The 18,082-nt window shown below is 37.6% G+C and overlaps 1 protein-coding gene across 1 annotated transcript in view; it reads right to left on the bottom strand.

Annotated features, from left to right (window-relative positions):
• unc80 (unc-80 homolog (C. elegans)) overlaps positions 1 to 18,082 on the bottom strand; it is a 66,810-nt gene that overhangs the window by 16,917 nt on the left and 31,811 nt on the right. Inside the window, exons 19-40 of the mRNA XM_081380353.1 lie at positions 17,864 to 18,072; positions 16,505 to 16,611; positions 13,765 to 13,912; positions 13,155 to 13,327; positions 12,726 to 12,938; positions 12,467 to 12,602; positions 12,216 to 12,349; positions 9,948 to 10,128; positions 9,638 to 9,850; positions 7,841 to 7,941; positions 7,555 to 7,755; positions 6,857 to 6,964; positions 6,397 to 6,535; positions 5,357 to 5,538; positions 5,051 to 5,182; positions 4,753 to 4,939; positions 2,020 to 2,151; positions 1,770 to 1,913; positions 1,554 to 1,654; positions 1,382 to 1,468; positions 234 to 417; positions 50 to 144 (exon numbers count right to left, since the gene is read on the bottom strand). Of these exons, the coding sequence (XP_081236479.1) occupies positions 50 to 144; positions 234 to 417; positions 1,382 to 1,468; positions 1,554 to 1,654; positions 1,770 to 1,913; positions 2,020 to 2,151; positions 4,753 to 4,939; positions 5,051 to 5,182; positions 5,357 to 5,538; positions 6,397 to 6,535; positions 6,857 to 6,964; positions 7,555 to 7,755; positions 7,841 to 7,941; positions 9,638 to 9,850; positions 9,948 to 10,128; positions 12,216 to 12,349; positions 12,467 to 12,602; positions 12,726 to 12,938; positions 13,155 to 13,327; positions 13,765 to 13,912; positions 16,505 to 16,611; positions 17,864 to 18,072 (3,307 nt within the window). The remainder of the gene's footprint in view (positions 1 to 49; positions 145 to 233; positions 418 to 1,381; positions 1,469 to 1,553; positions 1,655 to 1,769; positions 1,914 to 2,019; positions 2,152 to 4,752; positions 4,940 to 5,050; positions 5,183 to 5,356; positions 5,539 to 6,396; positions 6,536 to 6,856; positions 6,965 to 7,554; positions 7,756 to 7,840; positions 7,942 to 9,637; positions 9,851 to 9,947; positions 10,129 to 12,215; positions 12,350 to 12,466; positions 12,603 to 12,725; positions 12,939 to 13,154; positions 13,328 to 13,764; positions 13,913 to 16,504; positions 16,612 to 17,863; positions 18,073 to 18,082) is intronic.

The raw sequence follows: 18,082 nt of genomic DNA, 5'->3' as shown, positions 1-18,082 counted from the left end.
CATTTAATAGCATGTCCATATTGAACAAATCTACAGATATTACAATGACCTTTAAAAGAGCTTCAAACTGTGTGTCTTCATGCACTGGTAACTGGGTAGGAATGTCACACTCATTCTGTCCATGAACGACCAGGGTTTTGGTTCCTAGGCACACAATTACAGGTTCAGTTATGAACATGAACAGGACACTAGTAAACTTATTTTCTGTATTGAGCGTAGCTGAAATATGCAACCTGGCATGGAGGCAGTAACCAGAAGCTTGACCTCACACTGTTCTTTCTTCATAGTCTGTTTAAGGTCTTTGAAAAAGAGCCCTTCTACATAACCCACCACCTCCCACAGAAAGGTCAATGTGGCTGATATGGCATCCATGCCCCACTCACAGGGAGTCCTTACGAAATACATGATCAAGCCCACCTTGGGAAAAATGAGAAAAGATTTCACATGTCTAGTATGAGACCCAGATCTGCACAATGAGATCCCTGAATCTCCATCCTTCACTCTAAAAGGGATAGTTCACCTAAAAAGGAAGATTCTGACATCATTTACTCACCATTATGTCATTTCAGACTTTTTGTTAATCTTCAAAACACAAATTAAGATATTTTTCATGAAATTTGAGAGGTTTCTGTCCCTCTATTAATAGTCCAGGTAACCAAAACTTAGAAGATCCAAAAAGGTTATAAAGGCATCGTAAAATAAATCCATATGAATCAAGTGGTTTAATCAAAGTCTTGTGAAGAAATATGATCCCTTTTTATATGATGTACAGATTTAATTTAGGCTTTTATTCACATATAAACACACATACATAGAGCGCATCACATATGGCAAACATGAAAGCTCAATTGAGAACCAATGAGTTTTTTTCTAGCATGCACAAGCTTCCATGTTTACCATGTGTGATGCGCTCTATGTATGTGTTTACACGTGAATAAAAGCCTAAATTAAATCCGTTCATCATATACAGCGATCATATCTCTTCACAAGACTTCATATGGATTTATTTTACCTTTATGAACTTTTTGGATCAATTTTATTTGAAATATAAAAAATATCTTAATTTTTGTTTTGAAGAATAGCCAAAGTCTTCTGGGTTTGGAATGACATGAGGGTAAGTAAATTATCACAGAATTTTAATTTTGGGTAAACTATCCCAAACAAAGATTCTTAAATGGTACTTTGTGTGAAGAACCTTTAACATTTTCTGTAATGGAAAAGTGTGCTTTACACTATAAAAATAATATTATATAAGGTTTCCTATGGCACAAAGATAAATGGTTTCTGGAATCCAAAATGCTTCTTCTATGGCATTGCTGTAAAACCCCCTTTTTGGTTCTTTCTGCTGGTTGGTTTTCTTTTCTTCATGCTAAAGTCTCACCAGATAGTTGAAAAGAATGTGCGAGGTCTGTGCAGGCAAATCCCCAATGTTAAGAAGCAGTTTCCTCAGCATGTACATCAGCTCATCCTGAGAACAATAACCATGTTTCATCATATAACAGCAAACGTTCATCTTTTATTCTCTGAAAGAATGACTACTTAAGTGGTCTTACCTGTCTGTTACTGACTGTGAGTTTCTCCAGGAAGTGTCTAAGAACCAACGCTGGATCTTCAATCAGACAGTTCCACAAGACCTGCTGAGCAACAGCACATACTGTGGAAACACACAAAAAAAACAAAAAACAAAGTAGTAGTGTGAGGCTCTAAAAGAACAGTGGGTAAAAATGTTAATTAAATGGTTTGTCGGAAGATTCTTCATTGCCTCTCACCTGCAACTCCATCTTCCCGAACTCCTCCATCTTCCATCAGGTGCACAATGGGCAGCACGGCAGCACATATGCATGGTGGGAAAACAGCCTGGGGCGGCTGCAGCATGTGGTGTGTTGGTGTGAGTTCCGTTGTGTTCTCATCATCTTGTAAGGTAAAACAAACCACATGAATAGCAAACAATAAAATCAATGTGATTAATGACTTTACTCCTAAATCTGTTGTAAATATGGAGAAGGTGACGCAGCTTACCTTCAGCACTGACCACTGAGCGCACTGACCACACGGAGCCTCTGCGAAAGGAGTAGTTTCTGTGAGAGTTACTGGAGGCACAGGAAGGGCTGGCGGACAGACGACGTGATGTCAGGTTCATCACATCTTCTACTGACAGAGAAGAGGATACCACAAGTTACATTTGCACATAGTTAGCTCATCTCTATGAACATGTTCTGAAAACCCATATTTCAGGATTGATCACTGGGCTTAAAGTGAAATCAGTGTTTCAAAATCTAAAGAAGTCAAGTCATTCATTGTTTTATTATTTAATTTTTTTCTTTCTGGCACTTAAAGAGAGAGAGAGAAAAAAAGCTTGTTTAATTCTAAGACTATGTAAATACATTCACATGTGAAGTATCCATGCGGTATTTACACACAAGCTGTGGGTTTGCTGTTGAGTCTAATTTAGTTTTTAATCGTTCAGTAAACAATCTATGCTCAAACAGTTCAGAAATTAAACCTGGTTAAAACATTTAGTAACACTTTATTTCGATAGTCCACTTTAGACCCTCTGTTAACTATAAGTAACTTTGCAGCTACATGTCAACTAACTGTCATTATAGGATTAGTAGACTGTCTGCTTAAAGGAGTAGTTCACTTTTAAATGAAAATTCTGTCATCATATACTCACCCTCATGTTGTTTCAAACCTGTATAAATTTCTTTCTTCTGCTGAACAGAAAGGAAGATATTTAGAAGAATATCAGTAACCATACAGTTTCTGGGTCCGGGTGACTTCCATAGTATATTTTTTTCCTACTATGGAAGTCAATGGGACCCAGAAACTGCCTGGTTACTGATATTCTTCTAAATATCTTCCTTTCTGTTCAGCAGAAGAAAGAAATTCATACAGGTTTGAAACAACATGAGGGTGAGTATATGATGACAGAATTTTCATTTTAAAGTGAACTACTCCTTTAATATTTGCTAACACTTTATTTTGTTGGTCCCCCAACATACATTTTACTGACTATAAGTAACTTGGCAACTACAAGTCAACTTATTCTCCTAACCCGAACCCTATCACCTAACCCTAACCTAACAGTCTAATGAAAGTTAGTTGACATGTAGTTGAAAAGTTACTTATAGTAAGCAGAATGTCTTGAGTGGACTATCGAAATAAAGTGTAACCAAAAATTTCAGCTGCTCATTTCAAATGTTGGGATTCTTTATATGCAGAGTTGCAGGTATTTCAGTGGAATTTGTATAAAGCATTGCTCAAACAGAATTCACTTTCAAACCGAGAGGCTATTTCAGGTATCCAAGACCAAGTCCTGTCTACTTGAATGGGGGAATCCTGAAATCTCAATAACTGCTTGTCGAATTCACATTTAAATAACATATTTCAAATCAGCAACACAATCTGACATGAACAGTCCCATAAACTGTTAACTAGCATTAAAAAAAGTTTATTTTTCAGGCTGGACCAGCCAATGCGAATGTGCAGTCCAAAGTGCGCGTCTCAAAACACTGTTTCTATGGCGAGCAGAGATTCTGATGGCAGCTGCAGTGATGCTATGACTTTACCAATCATCGACTGGCTCTTTTATTTAGAAGGTGGAACTTGTTCCGCCATATTGCCTGTTGCACTTTCTCCTATTCATAAATAATATGAGTTTGTAGTCTTTGTACATCTAAAGTCTTTGGTTTTTCTGGACTGGGTTATGGAAATTTACAGTATGTTTTCAGTATGTTACAAATACTGAAATTTACAGTATGTTACAAGTAAAATGAACCATTTTTTGTCACTTTATATTAGGTGTCTTTAACTACTACAAACTTGCATAAAAAACAGGTACAATGCACTTATTGTGTTCATGTTGTATTGTAAAACACTTTTGCCTCAATTGACTTTGGATACGGGTACATTTTAGGGACAGGTTTGGTATGGTTAGGTTCAAGGGTTAGTTAAGGGGTAGTGTCTCAGCCTCAGACGTCACGCTCACAGACCGTTGGCTGAACGTCTGATGCATATGGCACACTTTTCTGGAAACACTTCAGGAGTTTTTGAAGTCGCAATCTGATTGGTTGAATTCTACAGGATGTCCAGGAGATGTGTGTGTCGCGTTCTTTATCGGTCCACCTGGAAACAAATGCCGTGACGCCAAAACCCCTCGTGGAAGAAGAAAGCCGTTGTGTTTACAAGTGTGACAATGAGCGCTTACCAGACTCAACTAAACGCTGGATTTTCAAAAGTATGTGTAGTTCGTGGCTCCATTGTTGTAGTAAACTTGCACAACGTTCTTGAATGAATAATTTATTAGTATTTAATAATTTAATAATATTTATTATTAAACATGACGCGGAACAAAAACGAACTGTGATCGATTGCGTTACATGTCAGTCACGTGCTCTTGGGCGTTTCTTGACTAAGAAAAGCTGCGATAGAGTCCAGACCTTCTGCCGTCAGTCTGAAGGTCTGGCTACGTGAGACTAGTTAAGGAGTAAGGGAATAGTTAACAGTGCCATTATTGATGTAATTACAACAATTAATTGCAGATGTAATTACATGCAGGTATTTTTTAAATATAAGTACAGTGTGAAATCATATATGTACACATTAAGTGTATTGTATCATTGTATGATTCATTTAAATGTTAGTACATAGTAGTTAAAAATGTAAAGTGGGACTACTCTTTTATCTGAAAAGATCAGGGAAATTAGATTCTTATGATATAACCCTAACTAGTACAGCACAGAAATGACACACCCTCTTCTTCCTGCTCGGGCGGGGGACTACATGTAGGCTCATAGCAGGCCTCTTGAGCGATAGGGATGGCCGTGATGATGCTGGCCTCACGACCGAGCCTCCTCTTCTCTTCCTCCTGCTGCATGTTCTTCAGGATGTGCTCTGCCCGTTGGTGAGAGCGAGACACTGCACGTGCCGAGAATGATTTCTGAAATGTACAGGGAGCAGAGGAAGAAATGAATGAGTGGTTAATAGGGAAATATTGACCATTTTGCCTTAAGGCAGGATATGTTTGGTGTGGTGGGCCAATAAAACCTACAGACTGATCGTCACTAATTGCATCCGGAACAGTGCCTGCATTAACAGGAACCCATGGAGGGTCAAATATGGGCACACAGGGCATTCCCAGGATAGGAGAGGGCAGCGTGAAGTTAATGCTGGGTGGAGGAATCTATGAAACAACATGCACGCAGAGAGAGAGAGAGACTGAAAAAAGTTTTGATATTGCCAATAATGATATTGTAAGGATGTAAAACAAAATAATAACAAAGAATAATATGCATAGAAATTAGAAGTAGCATACTGCAGTAAATTGCACTGTAATATGTTTTTCCATCAATAATACCTTAAAAATCTGCTGAGCCCCCTCCTCCATCCGAGGCCACACTTGGTAACGGAATCTCCAAACAGTGTAGAATTTCAAAATGGAGTTAATTCTCTGACACGCTTCCTGGTGCTGAAATTCAGCCATCATCATCTCGGTCACTCCATCCGGCACCTTCACCGCGCACAGCAGGAACAGGGCAGCTGTGTGTGTTTGCATGATAATAATTAATGTATATAGAGAGAGACTCCATTTAAGAAATGGATGAATAAGCATATACCTGCTCCCTTCCAAACCCTAGGGAGTTGTCTTGCTGTCTACATTCTATATATAGGCAGCAACTTTTTAACATCCTAACCAAAATGTCAACAGCCACGTGTGGCAAACTCTTACAGTTCCAGATTGCAACAAAATTTGATGTTGCTGTATTTGATACTCTTATAATTAGCACAATTATAAGAGCACAAATTTGATACACTTATTATCAGCACAAAAAAGGCATACACGGAAACCTAGGTGTCCTAGAATATTTTTAGTTACATTATATGAATAATCTGATTTTATTTGTATAGCACTTATAGAATTTTAACTAATGAGTTAATTATAACTAATTTCTACTGATACTTTCCAAGCACTGAAAATACCTATATAAAATATTGTTAAAATTAAGCTTTAGTCATGTAAAGCTTAATTTATAATCAAATTTAAAGTTGGGGTAGTCTTTTCTTTCCTGTTGTGATGTATATCCAGGTGAAACTTCTCGGACAAGAAAAAATGTATGGTGGGACTTGATTTTGTCCAACCAGAATTTAATGGATTGTTGTCTTTTTGCAAAAGGGAGATGAATTTATTTTGATAAAAGATTATTAATGCACATGAATTAAACAAATATTAGTGTGCATGGATAAATTATTTATAATAAATATTGCAAAAAAAATACATACTAAGTAGGCTGCCCACTACTATAACATGGTCATCAACATTACAAAATGAAAATTAGTTCTGCAATGCCTTAAATAGGATTATAGTAGATTCCCCAGCAAGGGAGGAGCCAGACAGACCTGCAGCTGCAGCCATATGCTCATCCACACTCAGCAGGAGCTCCCATGCTGCAGGCAGAATGTCTCCATACATGTCCTCAGTCAGGATAGGGGCTGCTTTTATGAGCAAGGATAGAGGGGCTGGAGACAGGCTCATTACCTAAAAAAACAGAACATAGCATACTTAACACTACGAACTCACAGTTTTTATGCATATGTAACAATAGCAACAGCTTGTACACCAGTAAAGTTCTCTGTTTAGTGCAGTGGTTCTCAATTCCAGTCCTCGTGACCCGCTACTCTGCACATTTTGTATGTCTCCCTTATTTAACACACCTGAACCAGATCATCAGCTCATTAGGAGAGACTCCATGAACTGAACTGAGTGTGTCAGATAAGAGAGACATACAAAATGTGCAGAGCAGTGGGTCACGAGGACTGGAATTGAGAACCACTGGTTTAGTGGACAGAAAGGAGAGACCTGGTTGCGGATGTACTTTAGCATGCCAGTGTCTTTTTTCCCCTCAGCACTGCTGTCAGTGGGGCGTCTTTTCATGGATGGGGTCCGGAGGCAGGATTTGTCTGAACACTGAAACAAAAACAGGCATCACTTTATTTTGATGGTCCCTTTTGAACATTCTGTTGACTATAAATAACTTTGCAACTACATGTCAATGAACTCTTATTAGAGTATTAGTAGACTGTATGCTTAATATCTGCTTACACTTTATTGTGATGGTCCTTCAATAGACAATCTACTGACTATAAGTAACTTTGCAACTACATGTCAACTTATTCGAGCCCTAACCCTTCCAGTCTACTAATACTCTACTAACACTCTAATGAGAGTTAGTAGACATGTAGGTACAACGTTACATATAGTTAACAGAATGTTCAAAAGGGACCATCAAAAATAAAGTGAAACCCAAAAAGCAATCATATTCTGTACTTGGGCAAGCTGATCTAAGAGGGCTCAGTTAGGTTGTCCCTGGACACCTTTAGTCAACACATACTCTACAGTGCCAAAGCTCTTGAACTGTATTTACTTGGATATGGAATGAATATCTTTACACTGCAATGACAATTACATAAATAATGTTAGGAGATTAATGTTTTTTTATGTTTGTAGAATACTAGTTTGTACTTGGGGACCCCCTCGCACTGAATATTTTTAACCACCTCTTTGCTTTTTTTGGCACGGCCGCTGATATTGCCAGTGGCGCTGTTCTCTTTCAGGCTGTCCACTGTTTCTCCGTATAAAAGTTTGATGGCACGGACGAGCCGAGCGCAGGAACGGCTGTGGTGCTGATAGCAGCGAGGGTGGCAGAAATCCACATGAGTGCAGATGAAACTCTGCTGGTTGCACAGCAGAATCATAATCTGGAAATTGAGAAAGAGGAGCATGATAAACAAATATCCCACACATTTAGTTCACACAGGGAAAAGTCCGAATGCTGGCTCTTACGTGCAGCCATGACATGTTGCGATGGTAGTTGTCCTCTACACCCCCTGTGCTGCCAGGACCTTCAGGTTCAATGCTTGGCTCGCTAGCGCTCCAAGGGCTTCCTAAACAGATAATGCATACACTACTTTTCTTAATGTGTTGTACATTTTTTGTTTACTTATGTACAGGAAAGCCATTATCTGTATAAGCAAATTTGTATAGTATCTGTGACAAATCTTTTTAGATGTATCTGATCTCCATTTACTTTCCAAATATGACGTGTATAATTCATTAAATTATTTATTATTTAATTTTTATTGCGATCTTTATGTAAATCAAGCTAAAAATTCTAAAACAAAGGTTGGTAAAAAAAAAGATTTAGCTTGAATCAGAAATATAACAGCACAGCAGGCTGTTCTTTTCTTTTGAGGGTACTGCTTTCACTTAGAAAGAAATGGCTCTTATTTTTATTTATTCATTTTATTATTATTTTTTAGAAATTTCACCCCTCCTTTACCTCATACACTGCATACAGAAATATGCTATATATCTCTCACTCTGAAGGTTTAAAAAAGCAGCACAAACATTTAAAAAAGTGAAAAATATGTATGATATCATAGTTCAATATAACTCTTGACATGCTTAGATTTCTGAGACACATCAAATAAAAATGACTGCAAAATAGCCATCCAATTTGAACTCCTTTTACACACCTTGGGCTCTATCATACATCCTGCCCAATGCAGTGCCAGGCGCGGCGTAAGTGTTTTTTGCTAATTTCAGCCCGACGCAGTTATCTTTTTCACATCCTGCGCCACGTTGTATAAATAGCAAGTGCATTTGCGCTTATTTGTGCGCCCATGGGTCTGAAAACGAGGTGTGTTCAGGCGCATTAATGGCGCGTTACGATTTTGAGGCAACTGAAATAGACTGCACCATTGACCAACAAAAACCTGGTCTAAAGTCAATGGCGCAGAAATTTTATTTTGTTATTATAGAGCGTGTTAGTAACATGCGCCTATAGGCGGGTGCACAACGCGCGTACACTGTGCTTCTTTCACACACAGGGACCCCCAACAGCACACAAACTAGCCAAATATGAAAAATAAAAGGATTACAATGTAAAAGATTAATATTGTGTACATAAAGATATGGTGGAATCCGGCTTGTCCCGTAGATGGTCTGCTTGCACGCTTTAACTTCGCGCACGAGCAGATCCGTTTCCTCTCTGGAGACGCATTCTTTCCGCTTGCAAATTCCACCATGTAAATAGCAACCAGCCATGGTGCAAGCGCAACTGGCTTTTAAAGGGAATGGGAGATGAGACTCTGATTGGTTTATTGCAAGTTACGCCCAAAACACACCATTACTCATTAAGAGAATAGGGACAACCCTTTTAGACCATGTGCCAATCATTTTTCCCGTCGTTAAAACTAGCAAAAGTGGATTCGGACACGCCCTAAGTGCACTTGCGCAGAGTGCTTTAGACCATGCATTTAGATTAAATGCGCATATCGTTAAAATAGGGCCCATTGTGTATTTTTACTTATAAAGTTCATACTTTAGTCATATTACCTTTACAACTGACCATTAGGCCATTACATGTACGATTAGATATATTTATTAAAAACATTACCTTTGTGTTTGTTGGATCAGCCTAACAAATATTTTTTCTTTTAACCCATACATTTTATTATTGACGCCATTATTAATGTCTTTCTAAATAATGTATTCTGCTTTGGCCATCTCCCCAATAACTACATTTACAAATGTAATAATAAAATAACTTCATATAGGGCTGGAGAAGCATTGTCTGACCTATATCAGTGACAGTATCTCTACTCTGGGAGAGCAGCCGCTCCGAATCCACGTCATTCTCAGACTCAGAGTCCTGTCTGGACATCTTAGTGCTTTTCAGACTCCCTGCCCGGCGGATAGAAGACAAAGAGCCTCCTTTCTTTATTCGGAAACTCCTTGCTCCTTTAATCTGTAGCAAACGAGAGCCACCAATACGGATCTTCCTAATTGGAGCTGGGGAGAGGAGATGAGACAAAATAAAAATGATAAATCATATTTTCAGCCTCTATCAAACATGTACATGCAGACAATTATTCCTTTTTCATTTTACCCAGTGGCTCTTGTGATGATTTCTTCTCCTCACAGCCAGTGTCAGACTTGAGGGTGTGGCTGCTGCTGTTCAAAGAATCGTGTCCATCTTCATCATCCAGGATTCCTGCAAAGCTGATCTTCCTCTCATAGCGGTGACGGCCTAGCTCAGGGTCCAGACGCAAGCGGCAGCTCTCTAAATCCTATAGGAGCCAAAATACAATCTTGGTTCGGCAATTGTTTAACTGTGCGATGTAAGATCCGCTAACTATTCAATCATCAGCCAAGTAAACGCATTCACCAGGGATGTGCGCTATTAAGAATGGAATTGAGAGATTTAAATTCCAAATTCATTTCCTGCATTTGAAACATAGGTCACACTTTAGATTAGGGTCCAATTCTCACTAACTATTAACTACGACTTTTGCCTCAATAAACTCCTAATTACTGCTTATGAATAGTTAGTAAGGTAGCTGTTAAGTTTAGGTATTGGGTAGGATTAGGAATGTAGAATAAGGTCATATAAGTACTAATAAACAGCCAATATCCTAGTAATATGCATTATAATAAGCAACTAGTTAATAGTGGGAATTGGACCCTAAACTAAAGTGTTACCAAAACATGCATTTTCATAATATTTAATAAATTAACTTTTACTTAATTTCCCAGAATACATTACATTACATTACATTCTGTAATTCTATCTTTCTGTCATTCCATTTCAACATTTTGTATTGTAGACAACTGAATTCAAATTCAAGAGACAAATCTTTAATTCTAAACTTCCTGCCATAAATATAATGTCTGGAATTTTTTTTTTAAAAATACGAATTTATCAAATTTCTCTGCAAAGTTAATTGTGAAGCCCCACACATGATATGTAGAAGATATTGTGGGGACAAATTAAGGATTTGTTCTCATGACATTCATTCATGGCCACGTTTATCAATTATTTCCCTCGTTTTAGTAAAATCATGGCCAAGATGTACTAATTTGTTAACTCAATATAGTTAAATCATACACATGATATACTAATTTGTTCCCTCATTAATGTAACTAAAACAAGGGAACCAATAAGTACAACATGGCTAAGTTTTAACAAATTAATAATTTGTGGGAATTAAAGGGGCGGTCACACAACACTTTTCATTACATTGACTTCATACAATTGCAAGAGATAGGACACACAAATCCAAGTGAAGAAGTTATGCATTTTTGCTGAATTCAAAAGTACAAGTTTGGTGAACTCTGACCTGCAAATTCATGAAGATGTGTGATCAATAGAAGATTGATACGCCACAGAGTGACCTTTCAGCTGAATTAAAAGAACACAAACTTTAAATCTGCAGGACTGCAGTAAAATGAAGCAGATTGCATATTTTTACAATTTTTATGTATTATATGTTGTATTATGTTTTAAAAAAGAAAAGAAACATTTTGCGACCATTCCAGTGTCCGTAGAAATTTTGCATGCTCAAAGTCTAGTGTGACTGCAGTTTAATTCCTAATTTGTGTCCACAACATCCTGTTTTTTCCCCTGCATGTTTTACTGTATGAGGGGCTTCGTAATCAAAGGGATACTCCGACCAAAAATTCTCTCATCATTTACTCACCCTCATGCCCTCCCAGATGTATATGACTTTCTTTCTTCAGATGTACACAAACTGAGATTTTTTGAAAAATATTCCATCTCTGTGAGTCCATATAATGCAAGTGGATAGGTCTCTCAAAGTTGACACTTCAAAAACAATGCCAAATGAACACGACGGTAATCCATACGACCCAGTTGATGAATCAATGTCTTCTGAAGTGAAATGAGGTGTGTATGTGCGTTGTGAAACTCCGGTGACCATCTCCTTGATGGAGAAGTGACCATATCTGTGCTTCCGTATCACTTCTAGAGCAAATTTCACAACATGCTTACTTCACGTTTCACTACATAAGCTTATGATAAATTTAAAATATAAAAAAAAAAAATTAAGTATTTTCTACAACAAACCTATCATTTCTCTTCAGAAGACATTGACCTATTAACTAGGGTCATATGGATTACCATTGTGTTTGTTTTGCGTGGTTTTTGAAGCCTCAACTTTGAGGGAACCATCAACTTGCATTATATGGACTTGCATTAGAGATATTTTCTAAAATATCTGAAGAAAGAAAGTCTTATACATTTGTAATGACATAAGGGTGAGTAAATGATGAGATAATTTAAATTTTTGGGTGAACTATCCCTTTAATCATGTCACATGAATGAATCTGGTCAGAGGGAGACAATACCAAAACTGACCACAAGGGGCTCTGTTCTGGGTCTGGGGAGACAGGGAAAAGTCTCCCGCAGGAAAGTGGTGATCTCCAGAAGCAGTTGACAAGCAGCCATCTTCAGAGCAAAAGGGCAGCCACACTTTGTAGGGTTGACGGTGTCTGTTGAAAGAATCATAAAAAAAAATAAAAAAAACATTAGCTAAATGCCGAAGTATTATTTTGGTTTTGAACATCATCTGTTTGTTTAATCTGAATTCATGGCATTTTCACTCTTACTGTCATCCAGATAATCTTCCTCCTCATCCTCCTTTTTCACACGCCTCTTGCTCTCTTCATCATAAATAAAACCCAAGATGTTGGCTGGACTCTCACTGTCTGAATGGCAAATTTCACTCAGCCGAGTGCCTATTGCCTTTTTGAGGATACATATATTAGATGCAACCAAATGCCACAAATGCATTTCTCAAAAATGATGTAAGAAGGTTTTCTGCAGGAAAGGCAAAATTTGCATATTTTTCAGATTAATGTGACTCACATCTCCCCACTGGTAAAATTGTTTGGCTGCATTCCACTGGAGCTTCGTGTTCCTCTTGTTTCCTGCTATAGGCGATCGTCCTCTAGACAGCCCTCTCTTAGTGATGTTCACATGGTGACCTTTCATCCACTCTGGCCAGTTACCACGGTTACAGCGATGCACAAAACGGGCACACTCCAGAAAAAGCGAGGCCCTTGCCACCACAGGGGCTTCCTGGGAGAGACATTTATCAAAATCAACATAACAATGTTCAGTTCCTTATTTTCTCAATTTCAAGCTGCAAAAACGTAACCACATAACAAAGATCCCCTTTAAAGGACATAACAGGTTTCAAGTTTATGGTTACCATTTTATCTCTTTAGTCTAGCAGGTATGCTTCAAAAGTAATGTGACACCATTTTGTATATAAACAGAAGAATCCGAACTGACCAGGTCCAGCGCAGCAGCTAAAATCGAAGCATCTGGTATGGTTCCCGGCTCACAGCAGTTCAGCAGGAACTGAAACCTCTTCATCCCCTGTCTGATTGCACCTAGATTCACAATATTCTTATTCTTTATGGCCTCCTGGCTGGCAGCCAAGCGCTCCTGGAATCCATGGCAACCTTGTCGGTGGTACAGAATAGTGTCAGTACAAGGAGTGTAGCATCTGACAAGGTTTTAACAACTGAAAATAGCTGGTGAAATATGCATCTGGTGATATCGAATGAACATGCAAGTCTGTTTTTGTCCTTACAAGATCTACAAATCAAACCATGACTTGTGCATTTCCCCAAATATATATCTAATAACTTGGAGAGCTGAAGGTTCACGACAACTCTGACAAAGCTGTGGCGGGTCATGGTGCCAGGCCATAGGTCAGAAAACCACAGTTCCTCTTCCAGCGGATGGTTCTGACAAAGATGGACAAACACACAGAGAGCTGGCATGGAAGATGGTAGAGGAGTGTACCAGAAGCACAAGACACGTCAAGTACGGGCACACACACAAACAAACAGAGCGAATTGTGGGCGGGGGCGGGGGACGGCACCGAGGATTCTACCATCTTTCTCTTCTGTGTGGTGAATCTTGGAAGGGTTCCTCCGACCAGACCGCCATTTACCGAGCCGCTTGAAGAAATTCTCCTCTTCCTCTCGCCCATATTCAATAGCGTTACCCTCCGACAGCTTCACGGCACTGGTGAACTTGACCTGAGATGTACAGGAAAGACTCGGATCAAGGACTTGATGTCTAATAACTCTAGTGCAAAGCAAAACTGATTTTCTTCCATGAAGAGGTTCAGATTTATTCCCAAGAAAGACATTATTATATCATTAATGATCACAGTAATGATGGCAATGGCATAGTTTCTGGTGGGACCTAATGATTATAACCCTCTTTTCCCTCCTTGTGTGTACATGATCATAAAATATTAGAATTAATTCATTTATTTGGTTTTGTGTGTGACTTTGTATAACAAAGTTTTAGTTTAAATGATTGAATATGTGTATGTTTTACAACATTGTTGTTTGTTTGTAGAATAAGAAAACCAAATTAAGTATAAATCATATAAGAAATCAGGTCAACTGTTTCTTGGGTGAATGTAATTATGCAGTTTTTGTTTGGCTCAGTCTAATAATTTATTCAAAAATGCAATTCATACAAACAATGATTAGAATACTCAAGATGAATATGGTTTTGGGCATAAAGTTAAAAATGTCAAGGCAGTGTTATTTTAGTATCAATGATATACTATTATAGTTTTTGTTCATATTTTGAAATATCTAAAAATTGTGTAATTTTGTTTTCATTATATTTTAGTTTTCAGTTTTAGTTATTTACTTCATCTTAAACTAAACAAAAATTAGAAATTTAATTACTAGCTGGAATAAAATAAACTTAGGTTATTTGATATTTTATTTGATTTCAGTTAGTTTAGTTTATTTCAAGTAATGAAAATGTTTTTTATTTTATTTAATAACGATAATAACCCTGTGTCAAGGTGATACAATTGCAGTCATATCATAATGTAGAAAATAGCATATTATTATTATTATTATTACTATTATAATTTAGAAAAAAATTATATTTTAACAAAACTGCTGCACTGTTTATTAATATTGGTCAAGTTCAGTAGCGTACCGTGGGGTTTCAGTCAGGGCCTTCAGTAACGATCTACCCCCCCCCCCCCAAAAAAAAATAAAATAAAAATACAATCATGCACTGTATGCACTGCGTAACATCAACGACGAGACAGCTGATCTTCAACCTCAGCGCACACGCACACCACTGTACATTATAAAAGCTGAGCTGAAACATCTCGCGCACGGATGTAAGTTAATACAAATAAATAAAACATCTCCGGTTAACTAGCAGGACATTAATTTTCGTTTGTTGAATAAGATGCATTCTAGCGCTGAAATGTGTTGTTCAAGCTGAGTGCTCGTTGCCGCTGTTATCAGTGGCGCGGATACAGTGTTCTCTTGTGGCTCGCGCACAGTTTTCACTCAGATGCGCGCTTCAATCTAGCGCCGTTGCGGAGACTTTCTATTCGTTGAAATCTTACAAAACAAAATGCACACAAACGCCTTGCTTGATATACAACCACTGATGAACATATTCGGTAAAATAAAAATAAAAAACTATACAAGTGTGGACTCGAACCCAGAACCTCTGACACACTTGGCTAAAGTTCTACCACTGGACCATCGTCGAACAGTAAAGTTGCATAGTTATCAATGGATTTACTCACGTGGAAATTCTCGGTATTAACAAAATTGGTAGATCTAGAATGACAAATGTACCCAAAATGACCCAATGTACTAATGAAATTTATTTCTGGACATCGTAATGTTATTTTTCCTGAAAATTGTTATTGTACACAAACATGTATTGTATCTGCCCACCCATGTCGATGACATCAGCGCGGGCTAGCCATCGACACATCGCTGGGCCTCTGGGGCGTTCTGTCATACGCATCACAATTTGATTGGCTGATAAAACACGTCAGTCAAAGTTATGATCAATTGGAAAACGGCAGCTTCAACGGAAGGCTAGCTATACTACTAGTGCTGGTCCACGGCGTTTAGATGACATATGTAAAATCCAGCTCAGACTCACAAAAAATAACCATATTCTTTCTGGAAATATAATTGTAACGTACTGATAGACAGTAATTGAATTTAGACATGTTCAGACACACATTAATTTAATTTTAGAAAAAAAAAATTCTATTTTGACAGGGCCAGCAGAGAAGGCCCTGCTGGCTCTGACGGCACACCACTGGTCAAGTTGTGAAACCAACAAATTCATGTGGTTTATCTAGCATGCAGAAAAATATGAAATATGATAGCATATAGAGGATCCCTGCGATGAGTCTCTGACAAAATCAGATTATTTTACCTTTTTATGACATGTTTAGGTTAGTTCAGGTTGTAAATTGTGGTGCAACTCTCCAAAACCTAGTAATATATATGAACTAACAATACATATATTCAAACAAGATGTATTTATCTAGGTAAAAAGTATACTTTTCTAATATTAATGATTAAGTAATGAGCAATAAGAGAGAACACTCACATGCATTCAAAGTATAAGGAAAGTACTTTTTATGATGGTCACACCACATGACATTTTATTGAATGTAAACAAATAAATCATTAAATGTAATCTCTCCATGGATGCATTTCTAAGAACTTTGCAGATTTTGACAAGATTTTTATTACTGTGGACACTCTTATTTGTCATTGACCCTCTTAACGAACTATCTTGACATTACTACACTGTAAATTCAGAGTCCTCACCTTGGAGCTCTGTCTGATAAAGGACAGTCTGTCCACTGAGCTGATGTCCAGCAGGTCCTCGACCCCATCAGCCAGTCCAGATAGAGAGGAGCGTTTCAGCCAGTTACCTGTACCACAGGTTCAATAGTTAAATGAAAAAAATAAAATAAAAGTGAATTTAGCATTTTGGTAGCATGTTTGAACTCTGGTACCCTTTAAATGGAAGTGCAAACAAGCCAAAAGGAATGTAAGAGGGAATATTTCATGCTGGTTCTCCGGCTCATACACAAAAATAGACAAAACAACACACTGAATCTCACAGCAAGTACATAAAAGTAAAAAAAGAAAGATAAATCTTGAATGCTTTTTTTTTTTTTTAAACTAAAGCTTCCATAATGACACTGTAAGATGAGGCTGCATAACTAAAACACAACACACATACGTAACATGGAGACAGTGAGTGGATGGCGAACTTTCCTATGGCATGCTGGTGACAAAAAAGGAAAGAACAGAGAAGTGAATGACTTTTCATAAAATTTATATCCCCAACACACCAATGAACAAATCAGAAGTGAAAACTCTTTTTAAAAATCAGTTTATTGGTTTATTTAAAAACAATTCTAATATCAACGTCACATACTCTCATATTAGAAGTTAATTTTTTGAAACGTTTACAAACTTACCTATGTATGGCATGCACATTAACACATTTAAGGGAAACCTAAATCTTCATTTGTGTTTTGAAACACAAATGAGGGTGAGTAAATGATGACATCATTTTCATTTTGTGAATCCTCTGTGTATGGAAATTTGAATTTTGTAGTTTTTAGTCTACAGAAAGCAAATCACTATAAATGTGAGTATTCTCCCAATCATGCATATTTGGCATAAGATCATTGTTTTACAATTCAGAAAAATATAATATTTTTCAAAGAAAATCATATTTTTCTAGACTAAATGGGCTGAGTATACAGAAAGATTTACATTGAATTGTTTAGATGAATGTATTTACTGTACTTTGCATTTTACGGATGATTTTGATTAATTAAAATCTTATGTAAAATGCAGGGTACAGTAAAATGCAAAGTATATAGCCTACACACACGCACAGGAAGCTACTTTATTATGGAATATTATTAAACCTGAATCCTGTTTATACAGCAATTCTGTAATGAAAGAAATTCTGAAAAACTGGGTAATAATAGCATGCATACCAGTGATGAACAACAGTATAGGGATAAGAAAGGGAAGTATTGGTAGCCAAAGCCTGATGTCATCCTATGATCATACTGATCACACTGTTGTTTATCATATTTATCTGCTTTGTATAGGACAAATCTGGTTATGTTTGTAAAGAACTTCTCTCTCACAAAAACATACCTATGGGCAGTTTGAGCTTCTTGCGCAGTGAGATCCGTCGAGAACGTGATCGTGAACGGCGGTCTGTGGTAGTACCAGAGTGGGCAGTGGTGCACTCAGAAGTGTCCTGCTCTGATTGGCTGCTTGTATCACTGGCGGCACTCTGAGACTTGAACATCTTCCTCCAAAAGTCTTTCCTTCCTAAAAGAGCTCCTGGAATCTGCTCTTCGCTGATACACA

The sequence above is a fragment of the Scardinius erythrophthalmus genome, assembly GCF_964197995.2.
Source record: "Scardinius erythrophthalmus genome assembly, chromosome: 12".
Taxonomy (NCBI): Eukaryota; Metazoa; Chordata; class Actinopteri; order Cypriniformes; family Leuciscidae; genus Scardinius; species Scardinius erythrophthalmus.
This window is presented reverse-complemented; position numbering and strand designations above follow the sequence as displayed.